Source organism: Osmerus mordax, chromosome 3 (genome assembly GCF_038355195.1).
Source record: "Osmerus mordax isolate fOsmMor3 chromosome 3, fOsmMor3.pri, whole genome shotgun sequence".
Lineage (NCBI taxonomy): Eukaryota > Metazoa > Chordata > Actinopteri > Osmeriformes > Osmeridae > Osmerus > Osmerus mordax.
In genome coordinates, this window is record NC_090052.1 from 22,848,147 (window position 1) to 22,872,604 (window position 24,458).

At 52.0% G+C, this 24,458-nt stretch overlaps 1 protein-coding gene across 1 annotated transcript; it reads left to right on the forward strand.

Moving 5' to 3' along the window:
- The first annotated feature begins 6,190 nt into the window (after positions 1-6,190).
- traf7 (TNF receptor-associated factor 7) lies at positions 6,191-16,555 on the forward strand. Its single transcript, XM_067232769.1, is given in 27 exon segments — positions 6,191-6,242; positions 7,186-7,328; positions 7,879-7,936; positions 8,528-8,616; positions 8,882-8,998; positions 9,106-9,198; positions 9,287-9,320; positions 9,732-9,969; positions 10,147-10,204; positions 10,206-10,282; positions 10,473-10,690; positions 10,955-11,028; positions 11,241-11,289; positions 11,778-11,905; positions 12,010-12,092; positions 12,462-12,501; positions 12,613-12,618; positions 12,620-12,730; positions 13,375-13,435; positions 13,438-13,496; positions 14,662-14,704; positions 14,707-14,765; positions 14,973-14,978; positions 14,980-15,105; positions 15,832-15,877; positions 15,880-15,950; positions 16,541-16,555. Coding segments are annotated over 25 exon segments (1,953 nt in total). The 5' UTR covers positions 6,191-6,242; positions 7,186-7,328; positions 7,879-7,884.
- Positions 16,556-24,458: the final 7,903 nt, after the last annotated feature.

Consider the following 24,458-nt stretch of genomic DNA (forward strand, 5'->3'; position numbering starts at 1 on the left):
CTCCCCTCTTCCCTCTCCCCTCTCCCCTCTCCCCTCTCCTCCCCTCTCCCCTCTCCCCTCTCCCCTCTCCTTATGATGACTGCATTACTTGATACTTCAGCCGTCCCCTCGCTTTGTCTTTTCACCCTCCCTCCATTGGGTCTTTATGTATGTTGCTAGGCTGCAGTTGCTAGCAGCTCACTCCTGCTTAGAGATAGTGTAATGTGGGACTTGTAGTCAAATAACCCTAGAACACAGGGAGGAGAGGGGGGTTTGGGTTGATGTTTTTTTTTTTGGGGGGGGGGGGGGGGGGTGAGGGGGGTGGTCCTGTTGTTAGATGTATGGTGGTGTAGGGTAGGATGCTGTGCAGTTTTGGGGGGGATGTAGGTCGAATGGTGATTTGGGTCACCAGAATCAGGAGATTAAACTCCCTGTGTCTCCAAAACAGCCTGATGGACTAATGCAGTAGTATTTGTCTTTTTTCTGTGTGTGGATATGTGTGTGTGGGTGTGTGTGTCTGTATGTGTGTGTGTGTGTGTGTGGGGGGGGGGGGGTATGTGTGTCTGTGTGTGTGTGTGTGTGTGTGGGGGGGGGGGTGGTTATGTGTGTATGTGTGTGTGTGTGTGTGTGTGTGTGTGTGTGTGTGTGTGTGTGGGTATGTGTGTCCGTGTGTGTGGGTGGGTGTGTGTGTGTGTGTCATTGAATGTCCGACGGCTATGAAAACGTAACTTTAACAATCCAGAACCACACAGCTACAGCACAGCAATCCTTTCAAACGCTCAGCCCCTATAGGTGTTGGATGAAGCTGGAGGACACTGGAGAGACCGCTCTGCTGGAGAGACCGCTCTGCTGGAGAGACCGCTCTGCTGGAGAGACAGCTCTGCTGGAGAGACAGCTCTGCTGGAGAGACCGCTCTGCTGGAGAGACAGCTCTGCTGGAGAGACCGCTCTGCTGGAGAGACCGCTCTGCTGGAGAGACAGCTCTGCTGGAGAGACCGCTCTGCTGGAGAGACAGCTCTGCTGGAGAGACAGCTCTGCTGCTCTCACTGTTCGTGGAGGCTGAGAAGAGAGACTGACTGATGTGCTTGAACACTGAATCTGTTAGAGCCTGCTGCTCATATGCCTCTACAACACTGAGGACTTACTGATTACAGGTGAGCAGAGCAGGAGAGGAGAGGAGGAATTGATTCTGCTCCTCCTGGTCGGGAATCTTACATGTACACAGACGGTATGATAACATTATCCGCAAACAAAGACGTTCCCTTTCTGTCCAATCAACTTTCAGCCAGGGTCTTTTTAGACTGATGAATAAATGTTAATGATAGAACGATATGTTTCCAAATGATAACGCACAACACATCTGGTAGGTTATAGGTTGGGCTTAAAATAATGTGGAAATTGATCGTTGATCAATAATCCTGTTGGGTGGAATAAAAACGAAATGCGTGGGTGTTTGTAGCAATGTTTCGTCTCGATGGAAACGGTAGGGAGCATGCAGAGCCGCATTCCAAAGTGTGAGAGCCCCGCCACCCCCCAAAACACGGCCAGGGGAGGCACAGCGACGGGAAGCCGAACGTGAAAAAAACTAGTTTTATGTAACGGTCGAGGGTCCCGCACTGCTGTGACTGATGGAGGTGAAATTAGGAATCAAACCGCTGTCGAAAATAATTAAGGTATCGTGTGTAATTGACTGACCAGCATATTCTAAAGTAAACATATTTGTCAGCACTAAACATTATAGTAGACTGGTCGGGTAAACATTATAGTAGATTGGTAAATAAACAGGTTAATCTTACCTCTTACTGGTTTGCTGTTGGGCGCTGTTGCTCTTTCCTTGTCAAACCGGTCCCGTTTTAGGCTGCAGGTAGACAGACAGCCGGTCTCACTTATTCCTAATAGGCTATAGCATAAAATGTCAACGACTTTTTGTTATGCGCACTTTTGATTCAATTTGTCCTCAGAGCTGTAGAAATCCGCAGCCTGAAAAGTAGCTAACGATGACGACTGGTTGAACAGTCTTCTTTTCACTAACACTTGCTACAGAGCGGAGACAATTGGCAGCCGTTGCAGAGGCCGAGTGATACCGGGGCAAGTTACGGTTGCGACGGGGGATAATGCGCGCTGTTCACTCCCTGCTGCCTCGCCTGGCAATATGCAAGCGTGTGTGTTGAGCGTGTGCGTGTGTCCGTCCCTGGGGAATCGATGGCTAGAAGAGCCAACCAGACAGCCAGGAGAGAGAGAGAGAGAGAGAGAGAGAGAGAGAGAGAGAGAGAGAGAGAGAGAGAGAGAGAGAGAGATGCTGTAAACTCCCTCCTTCGTGTTGATAGCGCCGTAGGGGGGAGGGGGATGCGCATGTACCAAATCCTTATTCCTACCCCCCTCCCTACCCCCCTCCCTCCCTCCCCCTGTCTATGAATGTGTGTGTGTAGCCCATGTGTGTGTGTAGCCCATGTGTGTGTGTAGTCCATGTGTGTGTGCGCTGGTAGACCCCGTTCTTGCTCCTATTGCCAGACTCAGGATTTGTGCCCTAATATGGCCAGTCACTGTGACTGCTCTCTCTATTCCAGATTCAACTCCAATGGGAGAGTTATGCGTCTTTTCAAACATGCAGTGCAGAACCCCAGACTGCCCCTGCAGAGTAGCTACATGAGACACAGGCCAGGGTTTACCGTGGGAGATGAAATAAACTGTTTAAGTTATACACTAGGTCTGTTCACAGACAGTGTCTTCAGCCTTGTTGTAGAGTGTGTGTGTGTGTGTGTGTGTGTGTGTGTGTGTGTGTGTGTGTGTGTGTGTGTGCATTTATGTGTGTGTGTGCATGTGTGTGTTAGCAGTTGTACTGGTGTTGGTGTGTTAGTTAGGACATGGTATGTTCACATGATCGTGCTATTCATTTCATAGAGTAGTTCACTGAGGAGAGAAGAGCTGAGAGAGGAACAAGGACAGGAGAGTAAGTTAATAATGCTGTCTGTCATCTATCCATTCCACTCCCTTGCACTTCTTACCCCAGACCGCCGCCCTTGTGCCTCCCCCTGCCCCTGCCTCCCCCTACCCCTGCCTCCCCCTGCCTCCCCCTGCCTCCCCCTGCCTCCCCCTCCCCCCTGCCCCTGCCTCCCCCTGCCTCCCCCTGCCCCCCCCTGCCCCCCCTGCCTCCCCCTGCCCCTGCCTCCCCCTGCCTCCCCCTGCCTCCCCCTGCCTCCCCCTGCCTCCCCCCTGCCCCCCTGCCCCCTACCTCCCCCCTACCTCCCCCTGCCCCCCCTGCCTCCCCCTGCCCCCCCCCTGCCTCCCCCTGCCTCTGCCTCCTCCCAGGCATCACCAGGAGGTGTGAGGGGGTCGCGGGAGCAGGTAAGGGGTGGGGTCACCTGTTGAGGTTGTCGTCCGTCACTCTTTATGGTCCCCTGGGAAACATGCTCATTGATAGCTGGGAGGAAATATTGAATAGGTAGGTAGGGGACGCCCTCAGCACCCAGCTGTCAGAAACACCCGGAATATGCTGTGTTGCCGTGGTACCCACACTGATCCATGTGTGTATCACAGTAACCAGACTAGAAAGAGTTAGAGGAACTGAGAGCCTCTGAGTATGTGTGTGTGATTACACCAGTGTGTCATCTCCATGTACACATCACTTCTCCCTCATTGCTAAACACACCTTGATAGGGCCCCACAGGTTTACTGATCACCTGACCATACCAGGAAGTCATCTCCATGGCTTCTGATCTCTAGTGTCCTAAAGTAAGAACATTTATGCAGGCTGAGATAATCTGCTGTAATTTGTGGTGTGGCATACTGTATTTGATGGGTGATCAGAGCTGGCAGTTTGGTTCCGGATTAGATTAGATTATAAGGGAACATTCTATGAGTGTGTGTGTGTGTGTGAGTGTGTGTGCGTAATCCAAGTGGGATTAGACATCGTCCAGGAGATCGATGCTCCATTAAAGAGTCTGCTGATTTGAGAAATCATGCACACACACTCTCTCTCTCCCTCTCTCTCTCTCCCTCTCTCTCTCTCTCTCTCTCTCTCCCTCTAACTGTGTCTCTGGGCTGGTTACTGTAGTAAACACAGGGGCAGTGAAGGGATACACAGCACTTAGAGGTCCAGCCTTACTCAGCATTGATTATTCATTCATGTTAGATGGAGCCTCAGAACTGGAACTGTTTTAAGATTGAGGAGAAGACAGGAGAGGAGAGAACTGTAGCTCGCTCTGTCTCATCTATGTCTCCTCTTCCCTCTTCTTTTCCCTCTCACCCCTCCCTACTCCTGCAGTACCCCCCTCCCTACTCCTCCAGTACTCCCTCCCTACTCCTCCAATACTCCCTCCCTACTCCTCCAGTACTCCCTCCCTACTCCTGCAGTACTCCCTCCCTACTCCTGCTGTCCTCCCTCCCTCCTGTCTGTATTCCACCCCCCTCTCTCTACTATCTGCTTGGACGATTCCCTCTAATCCTTTCTGTCTCTTTGTGAGGAACGCAGCCCTCAGCTGCACACTAGGGCCTAATGGACACAGTCAATAGGGAGGATTTCCATCCTGCTGTCTCTAACCAGGTCAGGTGTGTGAGTGTGTGTGTGTGTGTGTGGGTGAGCGGAGGCATGTCACTATGCTGAAAGAGAGTCTGCATGTGCGTGTGTGTGCATGAAATTGTAAGTGTGTGTGTGTGCATCATACAGGGCTGCTTGCCCTAATGGCAGGCAGCTGGGTCTGCGTCAGGAGGGTGTTTTGTCCTGGGACCCCTGGGGGTGACATCCAGGATGATGAAAAGACCCTCCGTTTGGACTGAACATGGCGGGTGTGTTTGCGTGTGTGTGTGTTTGTGTGTGTGTGTGTGTGTGTGTGTGTGTGTACACGCTGTCAGCTGCTGCGGACAACATCCTTCCATAATAAATAAGCTCAAAGCTTCTGAACCACACTGGTCTAAATTCTCTTTTGCATGGTGGCGCTGCCTCATACACAGCTGCCTCGCACACACAGCTGCCTCGCACACACAGCTGTCACAGTGTGTATGATAAGATAGAATCCAGCCCTGTCAGAAACCTTTAACGTGAGGATGTCTGTGAGTAGCTTTGATGTTGAGAAACTGTCCCACAATGACCACCGATCCCCTACCGTGTCCTCTAATGGAACACTTCAGTGTGTGTGTGTGTGTGTGCATACCCATGTGTGTGTGTAAGCACGTGTCTGTAAGTGTTTGTGTTTTTGTTTATTGGATGCATTGCAGAGCTGGGTTTGACCTATGTCATATACACTCACACACATTCACCCCTACCCCACCCTCAACACACACACACTCACCCCTACCCCACCCTGAACGCACACACACACACACACCCTCTCTCTCTCTCTGTCTCTTGTTTAAACACACACACACACCCTCTCTCTCTGTCTCTCTTTTACCCACACAGACACACACTTTCATAAGGAAAAGCAGTGAGGATGTATTTATATATAAATAAATATTGCACCACAAAATCACAAATTGGACAACCAGCGCCATCTATTGCCTTAATATGTAAACAACAAAAAGGCTGAAAATATCCCTCAAAATGGTGGCTAAAGTGCAAATAATAGGCAACACTTTTGTTTAGTGGTGAAATAAGTGGAGAATCATCTCTAGGTGTAATAACCGCTGAGCACTGCGCCAAACCTCTGCAAGTTTAACCGCCACAGGGGGGCTGTCTTCATCCTACAGGGGGCGCGCTGCAAAGACGGATTGGGACTGAGAAAAATGTCAATCAGAAACATTACGAGGCACAAGGAAGTAGATCAAACCCAATTCACCTGCTGTAGAACCGCTCTCACTGAGGGGAGAACCTATTTATAGATTCAGAGCCTTCATTCCGTGCTATATGCCTCATTTTATTTGGGGGCGGTCCAGTCTGAAACTTCAGCAAATGAAGGTGATCGTACGAGACGATACTCACGCCCCCTTTTACATTTTGTCTATATTCACAACGTCGCGCACGTGTCGGTTTTATAGCTGAACTTTGCCTTGTTATTAATAACAAAGGTAGCTAACATTAATACGTTTGCAGTTGGGTTGTCATTCTGACTAAGAAGGATATTACTTTAATACTGACAGAACGCGGTACAGGTCCACACAGTTTGGCGTATAGAATTGTGGGTATTGTAGTCCATGACGAACACGGAAATGTGGAGTTTGCTGTGATTGTACTACATTTCACACAAACCATCACTTGCATATTATTTGAGGTGTGAGAGAGGAAGATGAACATTTTGCAGTAGGACTTTTTACGGTTAAAAAATAATGGTAAGACCATCAAAGTCGCGTTGTCGAACAGCGCAATCGTTAGTTCTTTGGTTAGCTAGTTACAGCACGAAATGGCATGAGACCTTAAACGAAACTAACCAGCTAGCTGTCTGTAAGGATGGCTAATAAGCTAACGTGGAAACGTTAGCTGGAAACTAGCTACTAATTGCTACTATAAACTAGCTACTAGTTTGTCTGCTGTGGCAATGAGATAACTAGCTACTTGTGCTAACTAGTTGGTACTGGCGCTGTTTTTGTTTCCATGGGGTTCAGTAACGGTGTCATTGTAAACTATATATAAAGGGTTATCGAAGAAGTAAGATAGATACATATTCAGCCTAGCCAATGAGCTAGCTAGCCAAGTTATGTGCACCTTTTCATGTGGGAAAAGAGTTTAAAACATTAGATGTGAGAAATCAGTGTAAATAACTGCTAGCTGCGGGTGTGTATTCATTGGGCAGTTTAGAATTTGGTCCATGAGATTGCATTTGGATTCGTCTTGTAATTTTGGATGTGTGACAAATTGGGAGGCGTTAGTTGCTTCTGGGCTCCTCGCTGACGGGAATTCTCGGTTGCAAAAAGTGGTCTCTAATGACGTATGAGCGAAGAAAATGAATTCATTGGCCAATTCTGTAGTTTATTACCATATCGGCTGACAACCCGCATGCCAATCTGTTTACATCATGAGCAGAGAGCTCAGAGGCAAAGCGTATGTTGCAGCGACATAGACTAGTTGAATTGTTGTTTAAGTTTCCTTCATTGACAGATACAATTTTTGAATTCCGCTAGATCAGCAGAGTTGAAACAGGTTTGCTGGGGTGGACGCTGTACCTTTTATTACAAAAATGTTACATTGCTTACCCTTTTTGTGTAATTCTAACGTTGTGTTGTGAACTTGCTTGTCACGTATTGAGTGTCTCTCTGTCACACCATCTTGTCTCAGCAGGTCCAGCAGATATCACCCCGGGGGTGTGTGCATGTGTGCTAGAATCTGACCAGCTGAAGGATATCTCACCACAGTCGACCCTCCAGAGGAGCCGAGCGGCCCCCTGGCCCTCTACCCGCCCAGGAGACACTGGCAGTGGGGTAAGAGAGGGGACTGTCCCCTGGGCAGGGATGATGGGGTGGTCGTTATCTACAGTGACAGTGTTACTTTGTGTGAATAGGAATGTGACTGCTTTATAAATCTGTGAAGCAAGCTACAATGTACAATTTCTTTGGATGATAAACTGCTTCTATATTGGAGACACAATTCAGTTTATCGGTACTTCAAGCAGTCGTTTTTCTTGTCTCTTTAGTCATTCACTGTCTTGACTCTTTCTGGCTCAGATTGGCTTTGACTCTATTCCTCCCTCTGCTTCCCTCTATCTCCCCCCCCTCCCTCTCCCTCCCCCTCCCTCCCTCCCTCCCTCCCCCCCTTCCTCGCCCCCCTCTCTCTCTCCCCCCTCCCTCCCTCTCTCCCCCCTCCCCCTCTCTCCCCCCCTCCCTCTTCCTTCCTTCCTCCCTCCCCCCCTCCCTCTCTTTCCCTCTCTTCCCCTCCCTCCCTCCTCCTCTCTCTCCCTCTCTCTCCCCCTCCCCCTCTCTCCCTTTCTCTCCCCCTCCCTCTCTCTCTCCCCCCTCCCTCTCCTCCTAGTAGACCAGGATGGAGACCTCGTTCAGCTCCACCTTCTCAGCAGTGGCTCCAGGCCCTAAATGTGAGACCCTCACACACACTAGAGCTGGGAGATCAATCATTTTGGTTAATTTATGGTTTAGGACAAATCGATTTTCTCTCTTGGGTTATCATGGTACGGAACCATCACTGCTTCCCTAAGCTCTGGTAGTTGTCAGTAAGCGGGCATTCCTATGCAGTGGAGTGGAGCGTGGACTTTGCTGTGCTGGTACCTGGTCAACAAGCTCTCAGTGTTGACAGAGTTGGAAGCTATGTGCAGCTCGCTAGTTACGTTTGTTAACAATAATCTTATAATCTTGTCATACTAAAGTGATGTTGGGTGCTGGGCCTCGAGCCAGAGGCAGCAGACGTGCGTGAGCTCTTTAGTCACGACAAGCATGCGGAACTTATGTTGAATTTAGTTTACAAAATAGTTCTTTCTTCTTTTCAAGAGGCACTTTTTATTTATGAAATAAATTAAAGTGTGGAGAAAGGAACGTTTGCATGTTATTTATCTCAATTCAGAAATTCGTCTTTGTTAATCACACCCAGTCCAGGTGTGCAGCTCACATGATGATCTAAGTCTTCAGTCTTCTAACAGGTGAGCGTCACTCTTCTCTCCCTGTGTCTGCAGCGGAAGGTTCTAGCAGCTACAAACAACACCGTCGTACCCCCTCCTCCACCAGCACCCTCACCTACTCCCCTGGCGATGACGATGGCATGGTAACTACACACACAACCACTGCCACACACACAACCTCACCTACACACACTCTTCACAAGTCTGTAGAGCACAGCTGTGTTTGTTGTCTTGTGACCTGTCCCCCCCGCCCCCCTGTCCCCCCCGCCCCCTGTCCCCCCCACCCCCTGTCCCCCCCGTCCCCCTGTCCCCCCCGCCCCCTGTCCCCCCGCCCCCTGTCCCCCCGTCCCCCTGTCCCCCCCGCCCCCTGTCCCCCCACCCTCTGTCCCCCCGCCCCCTGTCCCCCAGCCCCCCATGGGAACCCCACGGCGCTCTGACTCTGCTATCTCAGTGAGGTCCCTCCACTCTGAGTCCAACATGTCCCTACGCTCCACCTTCTCTCTGCACGAGGAGGAGGAGGACACGGTCAGTCTGCCACACACGCACGCACACACACACACACACACACACACACACACATAGAATAAACATGATGGCCTGCCCGTGTGTCAAGCGTGTGTGTGTGTGTGTAGGAGCCCCAGGTGTTTGCAGAGCCGCCGTCGGTGAAGTTGTGCTGCCAACTGTGCTGTAGCATCTTTAAGGATCCCGTCATCACCACCTGTGGGGTGAGCCTCCCCCCTCACACACACACATACACACACACACTGTCCATGAAGGTGTGACTGACGTGGAACATGTGACCCCTCTCTCCAGCACACCTTCTGCAGACGCTGTGCCCTAACCTCAGGTAAGACCGCTGAACCACACACACACACACACACACACTGCCCTAGTGAACGAGAGAATGAACACGCTGGTGTGTGCGATTAGTTTCTGTAGTATTTGTAACGAAGCTCTGTTGCAGAAGAGTGAATGCGTGTGTAATGGAATACTCTGTGTGTGTGTGTGTGACAGATGAGCCAAAAGATGGTGTGTATTACTATTATAGTGTGATAACAGAAGAAAATAAAGTGTGTGAGATGTTCTAAAAGCTAGCGTGTGTTCCTGTGTGTGTGTGTGTTCCTGTGTGTGTGTTCCTGTGTGTGTGTGTGTTCCTGTGTGTGTGTGTGTGTTCCTGTGTGTGTGTGTGTGTTCCTGTGTGTGTGTGTGTTCCTGTGTGTGTTCCTGTGTGTGTGTTCCTGTGTGTGTGTCGCTCTAGATAAGTGCCCGGTGGACACGGCTAAGCTGACCGTGGTGGTGAACAACATCGCCGTGGCAGAGCAGATAGGAGAGCTGTTCATCCACTGCAAGTACGGCTGCCGGTCTGTCAGCACGCCCGCAGGTGCTGCACCCGCAGGCTCCCCCAAACCTGGCACCCCCGCCAGCTCCCCCAAACCTGGCGCCCACGAGGTGGACCCCCTGGGCTGCCCCTTCACCATCAAGCTGTCCTCACGCAAGTACGGCCCCCACACACAGGAACACACACACACATCCAGGAACACACACACTGGAGCGCGCACACATAAACATACCTTTAAGCCTTTACAGTAACAGGAATCTCTCTGTCTCTGAGTCAGTGTGGCTCGCTAGCTGTGCATGTCTGGCTGTTCTGACCTCTGCCCCCCCTCCTCTAGGGAACATGAGGTCAGCTGTGACTACCGGCCGGTCCGCTGTCCCAACAACCCCTCCTGCCCCCCCCCTGCTCACCATGAACCTGGAGGCTCACCTCAAGGAGTGTGAGCACATCAAGTGTCCCCACTCCAAATACGGGTAGGTACACACACACACACACACACACACACACACACACACACCTGGCCACAGTACATCAGCACCCATGGGTTTACTCTCCCTCTCTCTCTCTCTCTCTCTCTCTCTCTGTCTCTCTCTCTCTCTCTCTGTCTCCCCCTCCCTCTCTCTCTCTCTCTCTCTCTCTCTCTCTCTCTCTCTCTCTCTCCAGCTGTACATTCATAGGTAACCAGGACACGTACGCCACCCACCTGGATGTGTGTAAGTTTGAGGGGCTGAAGGAGTTCCTGCAGCAGACAGATGACAGGTTCCATGAGATGCAGCTGGCTCTGGCCCAGAAGGACCAGGACATGGCCTTCCTGCGCTCCATGCTGGGCAAGCTCTCCGAGAAACTCGACCAGCTGGAGAAGAACCTGGAGCTCAAGTTCGGTCAGTGTGTGTGGGAGGGTGTGTGTGTGGGAGGGTGTGTGTGTGGGAGGGTGTGTGTGTGGGAGGGTGTGTGTGGGAGGTGAGGGGTCTTCCTTCTTGGGGAATCTTATGAGGATTCTGAGATAGTGTGTGTGTTGCTGTGTTTCAGACGTGCTGGATGTAGTGTGTGTGTGTGTGTGTTACTCAGTGTGTGTGTTGCTGTGTTTCAGACGTGCTGGATGTAGTGTGTGTGTGTTACTCAGTGTGTGTGTTGCTGTGTTTCAGACGTGCTGGATGAGAACCAGAGCAAGCTGAGTGAGGACCTGATGGAGTTCCGTAGAGACGCCTCCATGCTCAACGTGAGTGTGTGTGTGTGGGACAGTGTGTGTGTGTGTGTGTGTGTGTGGGACAGTGTGTGTGTGGGACAGTGAGTGTGTGTGTGTGGGACAGTGTGTGTGTGTGGGACAGTGTGTGTGTGGGACAGTGTATGTGTGTGTGTGTGTGTGGGACAGTGTGTGTGTGTGTGTGTGCTGAGTACAGGCTGGGGTAAATAACCCTTGTCTCCTTCCAGGACGAGCTCTCTCACATCAACGCCAGACTCAACATGGGCATCCTGGGCTGTGAGTATCCCCTTCTCCTCCTCTCCTCTTCCCCCTCTCCTCTCCTCTCTTCCCTGTCCTCCCTCTCCTCTACTCTCCTCTTCCCCCTCTCCTCTCCTCTCTTCCCTGTCCTCCCTCTCCTCTACTCTCCTCTTCCCCCTCTCCTCTCCTCTCTTCCCTGTCCTCCCTCTCCTCTCCTCTTCCCCCTCTCCTCTCCTCTCTTCCCTGTCCTCCCTCTCCTCTACTCTCCTCTTCCCCCTCTCCTCTCCTCTCTTCCCTGTCCTCCCTCTCCTCTCCTCTTCCCCCTCTCCTCTCCTCTCTTCCCTGTCCTCCCTCTCCTCTCCTCTTCCCCCCTCTCCTCTCCTCTCTTCCCTGTCCCTCCCTCTCCTCTACTCTCCTCTTCCCCCTCTCCTCTCCTCTCTTCCCTGTCCTCCCTCTCCTCTCCTCCTTCTCCTCCCCCTCTCAGAGCATCACATCACACATCTCCTGTCCTCTCTGCCTCCCTGCAGCCTACGACCCTCAGCAGATCTTCAAGTGTAAGGGCACCTTCGTGGGTCACCAGGGCCCAGTGTGGTGCCTGTGTGTCTTCTCTACTGGAGACCTGCTCTTCTCCGGGTCCTCAGACAAGACCATCAAGGTAACACACACACACACACAGCATGTACACACATGCATACACACCAATAGTATGCACATACACACAGTCTGGACACACACACACACACCTGTCTTGTGTCTCAGGTGTGGGATACCTGCACCACCTACAAGTGCCAGAAGACCCTGGAAGGCCATGATGGCATTGTGCTGGCACTGTGTATCCAGGGGTAAGTACACACGCACGCACTCACACACGCACGTACGCACGCACACACACACTCACACACACACACTCACACACCACACACGCACTCACACACGCACTCACACACGCACTCACACACACACACACACACTCACACACGCACTCACCACACACGCACTCACACACGCACACACGCACTCACACACACGCACTCACACACGCACACACGCACTCACACACTCACACACGCACTCACACACACACACTCACACACGCACCTCACACAACGCACTCACACACTCACACACACACACACACTCACACACACACACTCACACACACTCACTCAGGGGGTGTGTGTAGCCTGAAGCCTCTTTCTGTCTCTCTGTAGGAACAGACTGTACAGTGGTTCTGCTGACTGCACCATCATAGTGAGTGATGCAGTTACCCACCTGTACACCACTCCCAACACACCTGCAGGCCTACCGCCTGCTGGAGGCTAGCATTCAGCTGTGTGTGTGTGTGTGTGTGTGTGTGTGTAGGTGTGGGGACATACAGACCCTACAGAAGGTGAACACCATCCGTGCCCATGACAACCCAGTGTGTACGCTGGTCTCCTCTCACAACATGCTCTTCAGCGGCTCACTCAAGGCCATCAAGGTGAAACTACACTACCCACAATACCCTGCCAACAGGAAGCAGAGGTCCAAATCACTCACGTCAACTTTGAGATGTTATGTTAAATGTGAAAAGGTTGAGACTAAATGGACGTTAGACATGTTGAATATGGGTGGAGGAAGGGGGGGGGGGGGGGGGGAGGGAGAGGGAGGGGGGAGGGGGAGGGGGAGGGAGAGGGAGTGTTTGGATGTTGAGGCATCTAGTATGTTAGGTTTTTCTGTGTAGTTCTCCCAGTAGAAGCAGCCTGAGAGAGCATGAAGGAGAGAGAGAAAGAGAGTGAAGGAGAGAGAGAGAGAGAGTGAAGGAGACAGAGAGAGAGAGAGAGAGAGAGTGAAGGAGACAGAGAGAGAGAGAGGGGGAGAGAGAGAGAGAGAGAGAGGGTGAAGGAGAGAGAGATAAGAGAGAGAGAGTGGAGCTATGCAACACAGAGACGTATTTCCTCCGTCACTATGGTAACGGGCAGAGGGAGGGGGGGACTTTCCTCTCCTGCCCCCTTTGTGTCTGTTTGAACTGAATTACATCATCTCTCCTCGCAAAAGTTTTTTTCCCTTTGTGTGTTCATGCGTGCACACGCACATCTTTGTGTGTGTGTTTACGCGTGTGTGTTTATGTGTGTGTGTGTGTAGGTGTGGGACATCGTGGGGACAGAGTTGAAGCTGAAGAAGGAGCTGACAGGGCTGAACCACTGGTTCGAGCCCTGGTCGCCTCGCAGAACCACCTCTACAGTGGCTCCTACCAGACCATCAAGGTGTGTGTGACGCCTCTGTCGCTGTGTGTCAGAGTGATTGTGTTGTGTAGGTGTGTGTGTTGTGTAGGTGTGTGTGTTGTGTAGGTGTGTGTGTGTTGTGTAGGTATGCGGATAAAACCTCAAGCATGCTTTGGTCTAAATATAGCAACAGGAACTTGGTGTCCTTGTTAGGAATTCTCAATTGTTGTGTCACGGTGGAATATGAAACAGTTTTGAGTGTGTGTGTGTGTGTGTGTGTGTGTGTGAAATGCCCTGGGTGTAGTCAGCCGCTAATGAAGCCCCTGGAGGCGGAGAGAGGGAGAGACAACGAGGCCTGGCAGAGAGAGGGAGAGACAAGGAGGCCTGGCAGAGGGAGGGAGAGACAACGAGGCCTGGCAGAGAGAGGGAGAGACAAGGAGGCCTGGCAGAGGAGGGAGAGAGGGAGAGACAAGGAGGCCTGGCAGAGGGAGGGAGAGAGGGAGAGACAAGGAGGCCTGGCAGAGGGAGGGAGAGAGGGAGAGACAAGGAGGCCTGGCAGAGGGAGGGAGAGAAGATAAAGAACGAATGTCTGGCTTTTCTCATGGAGGTCTAATCAGGGAAATAATGGAAAGACCGAAAGACAGTGTTGTCTTTTGCCCAGCAGAGTTCCTCTCTGTAGAGCAGAGTTCCTCAGTGGAGCAGAGTTCCTCAGTAGAGCAGAGTTCCTCAGTGGAGCAGAGTTCCTCAGTGGAGCAGAGTTCCTCAGTAGAGCAGAGTTCCTCAGTGGAGCAGAGTTCCTCAGTGGAGCAGAGTTCCTCAGTGGAGCAGAGTTCCTCAGTGGAGCAGAGTTCCTCAGTGGAGCAGAGTTCCTCTTAGTAAAGCAGAGCCTCGTTTCACCACATCTGTCTCTCCTTTCCTCTGTGTTTTGTTATCAGGATATCTGACAGACGCTCCCTAGTGAGCTCAGTTTAGTCTGACGCTGTGTGTGTTCCTGTCACTTTTGGACAGTTAGTGAGTTTGTCTTCAATCAATGTTGAATAAGAAATGACATGCTGATAAGATGACAAGGGAAACTAAGTTCTCACTCACGTTATGTCCTCTCTTCTATTTGATCTCCCCTGACCTCCTGCCCTGCCCCCCCCACCCCTCCTGCCCTGCCCCCCCCCCCCCCTCCTGCCCTGCTCCCCCTGCCCCCCCCCCGTATCAGATCTGGGACATCCGCTCCCTGGAGTGTGTCCATGTCCTCCAGACCTCTCCATCGCTGTCACCAATCACCACATCGTGTGTGGCACCTACGAGAACCTGATCCACGTAAGACACACACACACCACACACACACATGGCACCTACGAGAACCTGATCCACGTAAGACACACACAAACAAACACACTCATAGAAACACACACACTCATATAAACACACACTTGTAGAAACACACACTCATATACAACAATCAAGAACCAGTACACACCCCCCCCCCCCCTCCCAGCGTCTCCATGGTGATGTGCTGTGCTCCAGGTGTGGGCATATCGAGTCTAAGGAGCAGGTGAGGACTCTGACGGGGCACGTGGGGACAGTGTACGCCCTGGCTGTCATCTCCACCCCCGACCAGACCAAGGTGTTCAGCGCCTCCTACGACCGCTCGCTCAGGGTAAGCTGTGGGGGGGGGCAGGTGTGGGCAGGTGCGTGTGTGGGCAGGTGTGTATGGGCAGGTGTGTGTGGGCAGGTGTGTGTGTGTGTGGGCAGGTGTGTGTGTGTGGGGGTAGGTGCGTGTGTGGGCAGGTGTGTGTGTGTGTGGGCAGGTGTGTGTGTGTGTGTGTGGGGCAGGTGTGTGTGTGTGGGGGTAGGTGCGTGTGTGGGCAGGTGCGTGTGTGGGCAGGTGTGTGTGGGTGTGTGGGGGCAGGTGTGTGTGTGGGAAGGTTTGTGTGTGTGTGTGTGGGCTGGTTTGTGTGTGGGCAGGTGCGTGTGTGGGCAGGTGCGTGTGTGGGAAGGTGTGTGTGTGTGTGGGGGCAGGTGCGTGTGTGGGCAGGTGTGTGTGTGGGCAGGTGTGTGTGTGTGGGCAGGTGCGTGTGTGGGAAGGTGTGTGTGTGTGTGGGGGCAGGTGCGTGTGTGGGCAGGTGTGTGTGTGGGCAGGTGTGTGTGTGTGGGCAGGTGCGTGTGTGGGCAGGTGCGTGTGTGGGAAGGTGTGTGCGTGTGTGGGCAGGTGTGTGTGTGGGCAGGTGTGTGTGTGTGGGCAGGTGCGTGTGTGAGAGCGTGCACACCAGAGTGGGAGTGTGTGTGTGTGACGCAAGTCACTTTCACAGTCATGTGTTATAATACAGATAGCGTGTGTTGATGTTGCTCATCAGGTGTGTGTGTGTGTGTGTGTGTGTTGTAGGTGTGGAGCATGGACAACATGATCTGTACCCAGACCCTGCTGAGGCACCAGGCAGCGTCACGGCTCTGGCCGTCTCCAGGGGACGCCTCTTCTCTGGAGCGGTGGACAGCACCGTCAAGGTAGCTACTGGACCCTGGCTACCCTCAGGGACTTCATTTCCTCTGGAGTCTCTGACTGTTTTTTTCTGTAAAGTTGGACTAGCGGCTCCTGGCTGTGTTACTCCTCCAGTACTCACTTATCTCTCTCTCTCTCTCTCTGTGTTTGTCTCTCTCTCTCTCTCTCTCTCTCTCTCTCTCTCGTCTCTCTCTCCTCTCTCTCTCTCTCTCTGTTTGTCTCTCTCTCTCTCTCTCTCTGTTTGTCTCTCTCTCTCTCTCTCTCTGTTTGTCTCTCTCTCTCTCTCTCTGTTTGTCTCTCTCTCTCTCTCTCTCTCTGTTTGTCTCTCTCTCTGCTCTCTCTCTCTCTCTCTCTCTCTCTCTCTGTTTGTCTCTCTCTCTCTCTCTCTCTCTCTCTCTCTCTGTTTGTCTCTCTCTCTCTCTCTCTCTCTCTCTGTGTTTGTCTCTCTCTCTCTGTGTTTGTCTCTCTCTCTCTCTCTCTCTGTTTGTCTCTCTCTCTCTCTCTCTCTCTGTGTTTGTCTCTCTCTCTCTCTCTGTGTTTGTCTCTCTCTCTCTCTCTCTGTGTTTGTCTCTCTCTCTCTGTGTTTGTGTGGTAGGTGTGGACCTGTTAGAGGAAGAATCAGCTGGTTCACAGAGAGGTCCAAGGTCCGTTCTCAGTGATCAGACTTTCATTTTACATAAACCATTTCAACTCTTGACCTTTATACACACACACATACGCCTCAATCTGATTGTGATTCCACAGCCACAGAATATCTCACCTTTGGGATCACACTTCTGCAGACTATTATTACTTAACATCCTTTTTAGACTTGACCTTCGACCTTTTGCCCCTGATATGAATGTGAGGGTCAATGGGGGGAGGGTCCAAACTGGGGTCACGCCCTCTGTGACCTCAGCACCAGTGCATTATGGGAGGAGCCGTATTCTCCCACCGCCAAGATAATTGGACGCCACAGGCGCCTCATTTACATACCAGGAAGTGGAGGTTCCCGGGGACCGTGGGTGTGGTGTCTCCTGTAAGACGCCATGCTGCTTCCAGAGCTCACAACCTGTGCGGGAGCGTTCAGCAGCAACGCTGTTACACTGGGTTTATAGTGCCATGGTTGAAGGGTGGAAGTGAGTCACGTTCAGCACCACTCAACGGTTGTGTAAATGCTGTATAGAAAAAAACACCAAAACGAACAAGCAAATCTGATTATGTGTAATGATTTAGCCTGTAGAGGGAGGGAGGGAGAGAGAGAGAGAGAGAGTTTGTGTGCACTGTGTGGATGGGTGTATGTGTTATGCATGTGTGTATACTGTATCTGTGTTATGGATGTGTGTGTGTGGTCATGTGTGTATACTGTATCTGTGTTATGGATGTGTGTGTGTGTGTGTGTGGTCATGTGTGTGTACTGTATCTGTGTTATGGATGTGTGTGTGTGTGTGTGTGTGTGTGTTATGCATGTGTGTATACTGTATCTGTGTTATGGATGTGTGTGTGTGTGTGTGTGTGGTCATGTGTGTGTACTGTATCTGTGTTATGGATGTGTTGTGTGTGTGTGTGTGTGGTCATGTGCCAACAGTGAATGTGATGACATGTCCTCTGCTGTACTGGTCTTCTTATAGTCTCACTTCCTCTCTCTCTTCCTCTCTCACTGCCGATCTCTCTTCCTCTCTCTCTTCCTCTCTCACTCCATCTCTCTTCCTCTCTCTCTTCCTCTCTCACTCCATCTCTCTTCCTCTCTCTCTTCCTCTCTCACTCCATCTCTCTTCCTCTCTCTCTTCCTCTCTCACTCCATCTCTCTTCCTCTCTCACTCCATCTCTCTTCCTCTCTCACTTCCTCTCTCTCTTCCTCTCTCACTCCATCTCTCTTCCTCTCTCGTCTTCCTCTCTCACTCCATCTCTCTTCCTCTCTCTCTTCCTCTCTCACTCCATCTCTCTTCCTCTCTCACTCCATCTCTCTTCCTCTCTCACTTCCTCTCTCTCTTCCTCTCTCTCTTCCTCTCTCACTCCATCTCTCTTCCTCTCTCACTCCATCTCTCACTCCATCTCTCACTCCATCTCTCACTCCATCTCTCACTCATCTCTCTTCCTCTCTCACTTCCTCTCTCACTTCCTCTCTCACTTCCTCTCTCACTTCCTCTCTCTCTTCCTCTCTCTCGTTCCTCTCTCACTGCCTCTCTCTCTTCCTCTCTCTCTTCCTCTCTCTCTTCCTCTCTCACTGCCTCTCTCTCTTCCTCTCTCACTTCCTCTCTCACTTCCTCTCTCACTTCCTCTCGTCACTTCCTCTCTCACTTCCTCTCTCACTTCCTCTCGTCTTCCTCTCTCACTTCCTCTCTCTTCCTCTCTCACTTCCTCTCTCTTCCTCTCTCACTTCCTCTCACTCTTCATCTCTCACTTCCTCTCTCTTCCTCTCTCACTTCCTCTCTCTTCCTCTCTCACTTCTTCTCTCTCTTCCTCTCTCGCCTCGGTTAGCGAGGGATGTAAGAACATATTCTTTGATACGGTTAAGGTTTAGAGCTCTTGTACACTTGCATCATGTAATCCTGATTTGATCATTAAAGCTGTTGTACACTTCAAGCCTCTGATTGGTCATTTCTGAGGTGGATCTCATGATCCACTAGTTTGTCTCAATTATTTAAATAATAGCTTTTAAAGGATAGCAATTTAATTGTATCTCAATATCTTTCATTTTAAATGATTTATATGACTGTACATGTCAATTGTTTACAAGGGTTCATTCAAAGTAACAAACACTTCCCAGAAAATGTTGAAGGCTGGGTTTGAACCCAGGCTGTTGTGGTACTGCCCCAGCTTTCAGAGCATGCACACTAACCCAGTGAGCTAACAGGTGAGCCCTGCTTTCTTCTGGTTTTCTGACACCCCAACTCTGCAGGTTGTTACAACTACATAGTTCAATGTCAAATTTAAATGTTGAGTAGAGATTGTTATGATCCCTGATAGCTCAATGGTTAAGGATGTGGGCTACTGTGTGAGGGGTCTTGTGTTAAAATCCGGCGTATATATATATATCTTATCAGTTAAATGTATTATCAATTGGTTTCAGCGAGGTGTTTGGCAGTAGACTCGATGGTACACGTGCTTACCCACTGTGTCACAGAGGGTTCCTGCAAAGTTACTTTCTACAACACAGTTTAATTTACATTTAGCAGACACTCTTATCCAGAGCGACTTGCAGTAAGTACAGGGACATTCCCCCGAGGCAAGTATAACGCACATATATATATATATAAAGCACACAACGTCATTTGACACGCCGGGAATCGAACCAGCGACCTTCTGATTACTAGCCCGATTCTCTAACCGCTCAGCCACCTGACTGGGGGGTAATTTCCCTTATGACACCGACAATGTACGTTTTGTTTCTGCTAATGCCAAGTTATAAAACAGAAGATTCTGCCTTCTAATCATACTTACAAAACAAGTGAAAGTTTCTGGCAAGTATGTTCGAGCAGGGAAACATCTAAAACATGCAGGACAGGTGTTCCCTGAGGACCAGGGTTGGGAACCACTCGCATAGAGAATATTGGTAGAGGGATGTTCGTTGGTGTTAAGTTGGAAGTAGCGGCTAGTTTTACAGAGAGCTGATACAGAAGAGACAGTAGACAGGACAACTGTCCTCGACAGAGAGGAAACCACCACAGTGTTTTTATAGAACATTTATTTATTCAGAGCAGATGGCCATAGATGCAGTTACTGCAAGCACATCACTGTTCCATCGCTATAACACTTCAGCTTCATACGGTCAACAGCAGAGCGAAACACAACACAGTCTGAACACACACACACCCGCGCCCGTACACACACACACACACACACACTGCAGGACAGAGACGATTCAGGTCTCTGGATGCGCACAGTCGCAAATAAAAATTGCTTCGCGAAAAAAAACAAAAAAAACGATTTGCTGCTCCACAACACGTTTGGCCGTTACTGTCCACCATCTTGAAATATTTAATCTTGTCCCGTCCCCCCCCTCCCCCCCTCCAGAAATAACCATGACCACGTACAAATGACCGAAATCAGGACTTTGACCCATGTAGAGAAAAAAAAAAATCTTTCTTTTTAGAAAGAGACAAAGTTTTACTGCAACAAACATCCATACTGCAACAAACATCCAGCTATATACACACACAGGATTGACATGAGGGTGCCACTGCACAGCCACATGACCTCCGACCTGTCAGAGAGACACGCCTCCTTTCTCGGTTCATTGTTTGAGAAGGGGCAGAAACAGACAGAAGAGAAGCTGAATGGTCTGGTTCGTCTTGGGGGGGAGGCGGGGAGGGGGGAGGCGGGTAGGGGGGGGAGGGGGGAGGCGGGTAGAGGGGGTATGGGGTGAGGGGTGGAGGGGGGAAGGCGGGGAGGGTGGAGGCGGAGAGGGGGGAGGCGGGTAGGGGGGTATGGGGGAGGGTGGAGGCGGGGAGGGGTGGAGGCGGGGGAGGGGGGGAGGGTGGAGGGGGGAAGGCGGGGAGGGGGGTGGGTAATGTGGAAGCCTTAACAGAGAGGAGCCCAATCTACCACAACATTACACACTACCACAGAGGACGTTGTTTAAAAAAAAGAAGCTAACTTCAGAACCGTTGGATCTTCCACCCACCCAGCCCAGGAAAGAACCTGCCTCCATTACCAAGGCAACAACACCCAAGCTCCATAGCAGCCAGGGAGCTGTGTGATGCGCTGTCAACATGCTGGTAACTAGGCAAGCAGAGATCTACCACCTGAAGCCCCCCTCTGGTGACCCTGCTGGGGGGCTGCCTCCCCTGAAGCCCCCCTCTGGTGACCCTGCTGGGGGGCTGCCTCCCCTGAAGCCCCCCTCTGGTGACCCTGCTGGGGGGCTGCCTCCCCTGGCTGCCTCCCCCTGACTGCCTCCCCTGACTGCCTCCCCTGACTGCCTCCCCTGACTGCCTCCCCTGGCTGCCTCCCCTGGCTGCCTCCCCTGACTGCCTCCCCTGACTGCCTCCCCTGACTGCCTCCCCTGGCTGCCTCCCCTGGCTGCCTCCCCTGACTGCCTCCCCTGACTGCCTCCCCTGGCTGCCTCCCCTGGCTGCCTCCCCTGACTGCCTCCCCTGACTGCCTCCCCTGGCTGCCTCCCCTGACTGCCTCCCCTGGCTGCCTCCCCTGACTGCCTCCCCTGACTGCCTCCCCTGACTGCCTCCCCTGACTGCCTCCCCTGGCTGCCTCCCCTGACTGCCTCCCCTGACTGCCTCCCCTGGCTGCCTCCCCTGACTGCCTCCCCTGGCTGCCTCCCCTGACTGCCTCCCCTGGCTGCCTCCCCTGACTGCCTCCCCTGACTGCCTCCCCTGACTGCCTCCCCTGACTGCCTCCCCTGGCTGCCTCCCCTGACTGCCTCCCCTGGCTGCCTCCCCTGACTGCCTCCCCTGACTGCCTCCCCTGACTGCCTCCCCTGGCTGCAGGTGGACAGACACACACACTTCAGCCCAGCTTGTCAAAACAGAACCACAAAGCAAGGCACATGTTGAAAGAAGAAGCGTCCAAATGAACATACTGTAACAACAGGAGTTAGGGTTAGCTAACTGGCAGAGGAACAAGCTCCCTCGGGACATAAAAAACCTCTAAACATGATATTTTACAATAATTCATTATCTTAGATCAGGTAATTACATGACACTAATGAACTGCAGTCCACCATCTGAAAAAGCCTTGAGGAGGGCATTAAATACTCTTTTTTTTGTTGCAAATATCCATATATAATCTATATATGTCGATACTTAAATATCACAACTATTATCTGTCAGTGAGCGGATGAGGTTATGGGGGAACATGGATGTCTGCATGGTGGCCCAGGTTACCTTGAGGTTTTTGGTTGAGTTTAGAACCTTAACGGCGTCGTTAGCGGCAACGTTAGTCATTCACGTTCTTAACACATATTCATCTGTCATCGCATGGTAACACCTTGTTTAGTAACCATGGTGATTAGCATGATGATTGGTGAGATTGTCATGGCAACATGAGGGCTGGTGATTGGGAATGTTAGAGGGAAGATAAAGGAGGGAGAAATGTTTCTCAGAGTGGTGAGCAACTAAACAGTGTGTTACTGTTCCTCAGTACACCCCCATCATTAAACATCATCACACCTGAATCTCACCTGCTTATCCTGCCTGCTCTCACACCCCGCCCCCTATAGACCTCTGTATTGTAGCTCCGCCCCCTATAGACCTCTGTATTGTAGCTCCGCCCCCTATAGACCTCTGTATTGTAGCTCCGCCCCCCTATAGACTCTGTATTGTAGCTCCGCCCCATATAGACCTCTGTATTGTAGCTCTGCCCCCTATACACCCTATACACCTATATTGTGCTGTGGAACAACCTGAATCCTCCAACCCCCCTGATCCTCCAACCCCCCTCATCCTCCAATCCCCCTCATCCTCCAACCCTCACCCCCTCATCCTCCAATCCTAACCCCCCCATCCTCCAACCCTCACCCTCTCATCCTCCAATCCTCACCCCCTCATCCTCCAATCTTAACCCCTCATCCTCCAACCCTCACCCCCCCATCCTCCAACACTCACCCTCTCATCCTCCAACCCTCACCCCCTCATCCTCCAACCCTCACCCCCTCATCCTCCAATCCTCACCCCCCTGATCCTCCAATCCCCCTCATCCTCCAACCCTCACCCCCCTCATCCTCCAATCCTCACCCTCTCATCCTCCAACCCTCACCCCCTCATCCTCCAATCCTCACCCCCTCATACTCCAATCCTAACCCCTCATCCTCCAATTCTAACCCCCTCAGGTGTGCAGTCTGGGTCTGTGGGCTTTTGTGCTTTTCCAGGAGGGTGGTGAGGGGGAGGTGTGAGGGGGAGAAGTGAGGGGGAGGTTGGAGGAGGAGGTGTGAGGTGGAGGTGTGAGGGGGAGGAGTGAGGGGGAGGTGTGAGGGGGAGGTGGGAGATGGGAGGGGGAGGTGTGAGGAGGAGGTGTGAGGAGGAGGTGTGAGGGGGAGGTGTGAGGGGGAAGTGGGAGGTGTGAGGGGGAGGTGTGAGGTGTGAGGGGGAGGTGTGAGGTGTGAGGAGGAGGTGTGAGGGGGAGGTGTGAGGGGGAGGTGTGAGGTGTGAGGAGGAGGTGTGAGGGGAGGTGTGAGGAGGAGGGTGTGAGGGAGAGGTGGGAGGGGGAAGTGAGAGGTGTGTGCGACATCATGAAGAGCGATCTGGGGACTTTCTGACTGTGCCCCCCCCTCCCCTCCCACCCCCCCCCACCACCCCCCTCCCACCCCCCCTCCCACCCCCCCCCCCCCCCCTCCCGCCCCCCTCCCCTCCCTCCCCCTAACAGGCGGGGTGTGAGGGCTAGATGGGGTTCTGGAACACATGCCTCCGTCTCCTTCACACACATCAGAGCAGCCGCCATGTTTTGGTCACAGAATCTCCCACGTCACCAGACTGTCACCATTCCACAGGGAACCAGGACATCCAATCAAATATCTATATTCATATATGTATACTGTATATATTACTGTCATAATGCAGGACTCTCTTCAAGAAGACTTATTTTCAGTAGATATAAACTCTCTTCATGCATACTAGAACTTCAGTTAATCATAAACTTTTTTTTGTGTGTTCGTTGTTGTTTGTCAGGTTTGCCATGGTGAGGAGTGTGTGTTTCTCCTCTGACAGGATCCTGCAGCAGCTGTAGCTGTTCTGCTCTGGTGCTGCGGCCCCAGAGACCACATCGTCGTGCCGACTGAGCGGTTGTCATGGTTACTCCAACATGGCGTCCAGTTGGTCAGCCAGGTCATCAAACATGCTGCCGATGTCGTCAAGGATACTGACTGTGGTCTTCTCCTCTGCAGAACTGCACACACACACACACACACACACAACAAGGAACAATCACATCACTCTGATTCGATTTCTGAAATCATTTGTTTGAGTGTGATGTTTGTATGTGTGTCTGTGTGTGTATGTGTGTGTGTATTTGTGTCTGTGTGTATGTGTGTGTATGTGTGTGTGTGTGTCTGTGTGTATGTGTGTGTATGTGTGTGTGTATTTGTGTCTGTGTGTATATGTGTGTATGTGTGTGTGTATTTGTGTCTGTGTGTATGTGTGTGTATGTGTGTTTGTATTTGCGTCTGTGTGTATGTGTAGTGTGCGTCACTCACTCTTGTCGTATCTTGTCCTCACAGCCTGCAGCGCAGCAGCCAATGAGGCGCTTGTCTCCTCCATCTTCTGATGCACTGACTCCGCCCCCGTTTTCTGCCATCGCCACGCCCAACCGCAGACCACACTTCCCCCCAACAAGCCGCTATCCACCGACACCCCTCCGATGGGGAGCGGGGGGGCTTGACCGGTGGGGGGGTGGGGGGTGACAGGGGTGAGGGGGGTGTGAGGGCTCTGGGCCAAGGGGCTGGGGGGCTTGGTGGAGGAGGTGGGGGTGTTGGGGGGAGGAGGTGGAGGGGGGAGAGCCAGCCGACCTCCCTCCCACAGAGGGGCTGCTTGGTTAGGGAGGGTGAGGTGGGCGTGGGGGAGGGCGGGGTAGTGATGGACTGGAGG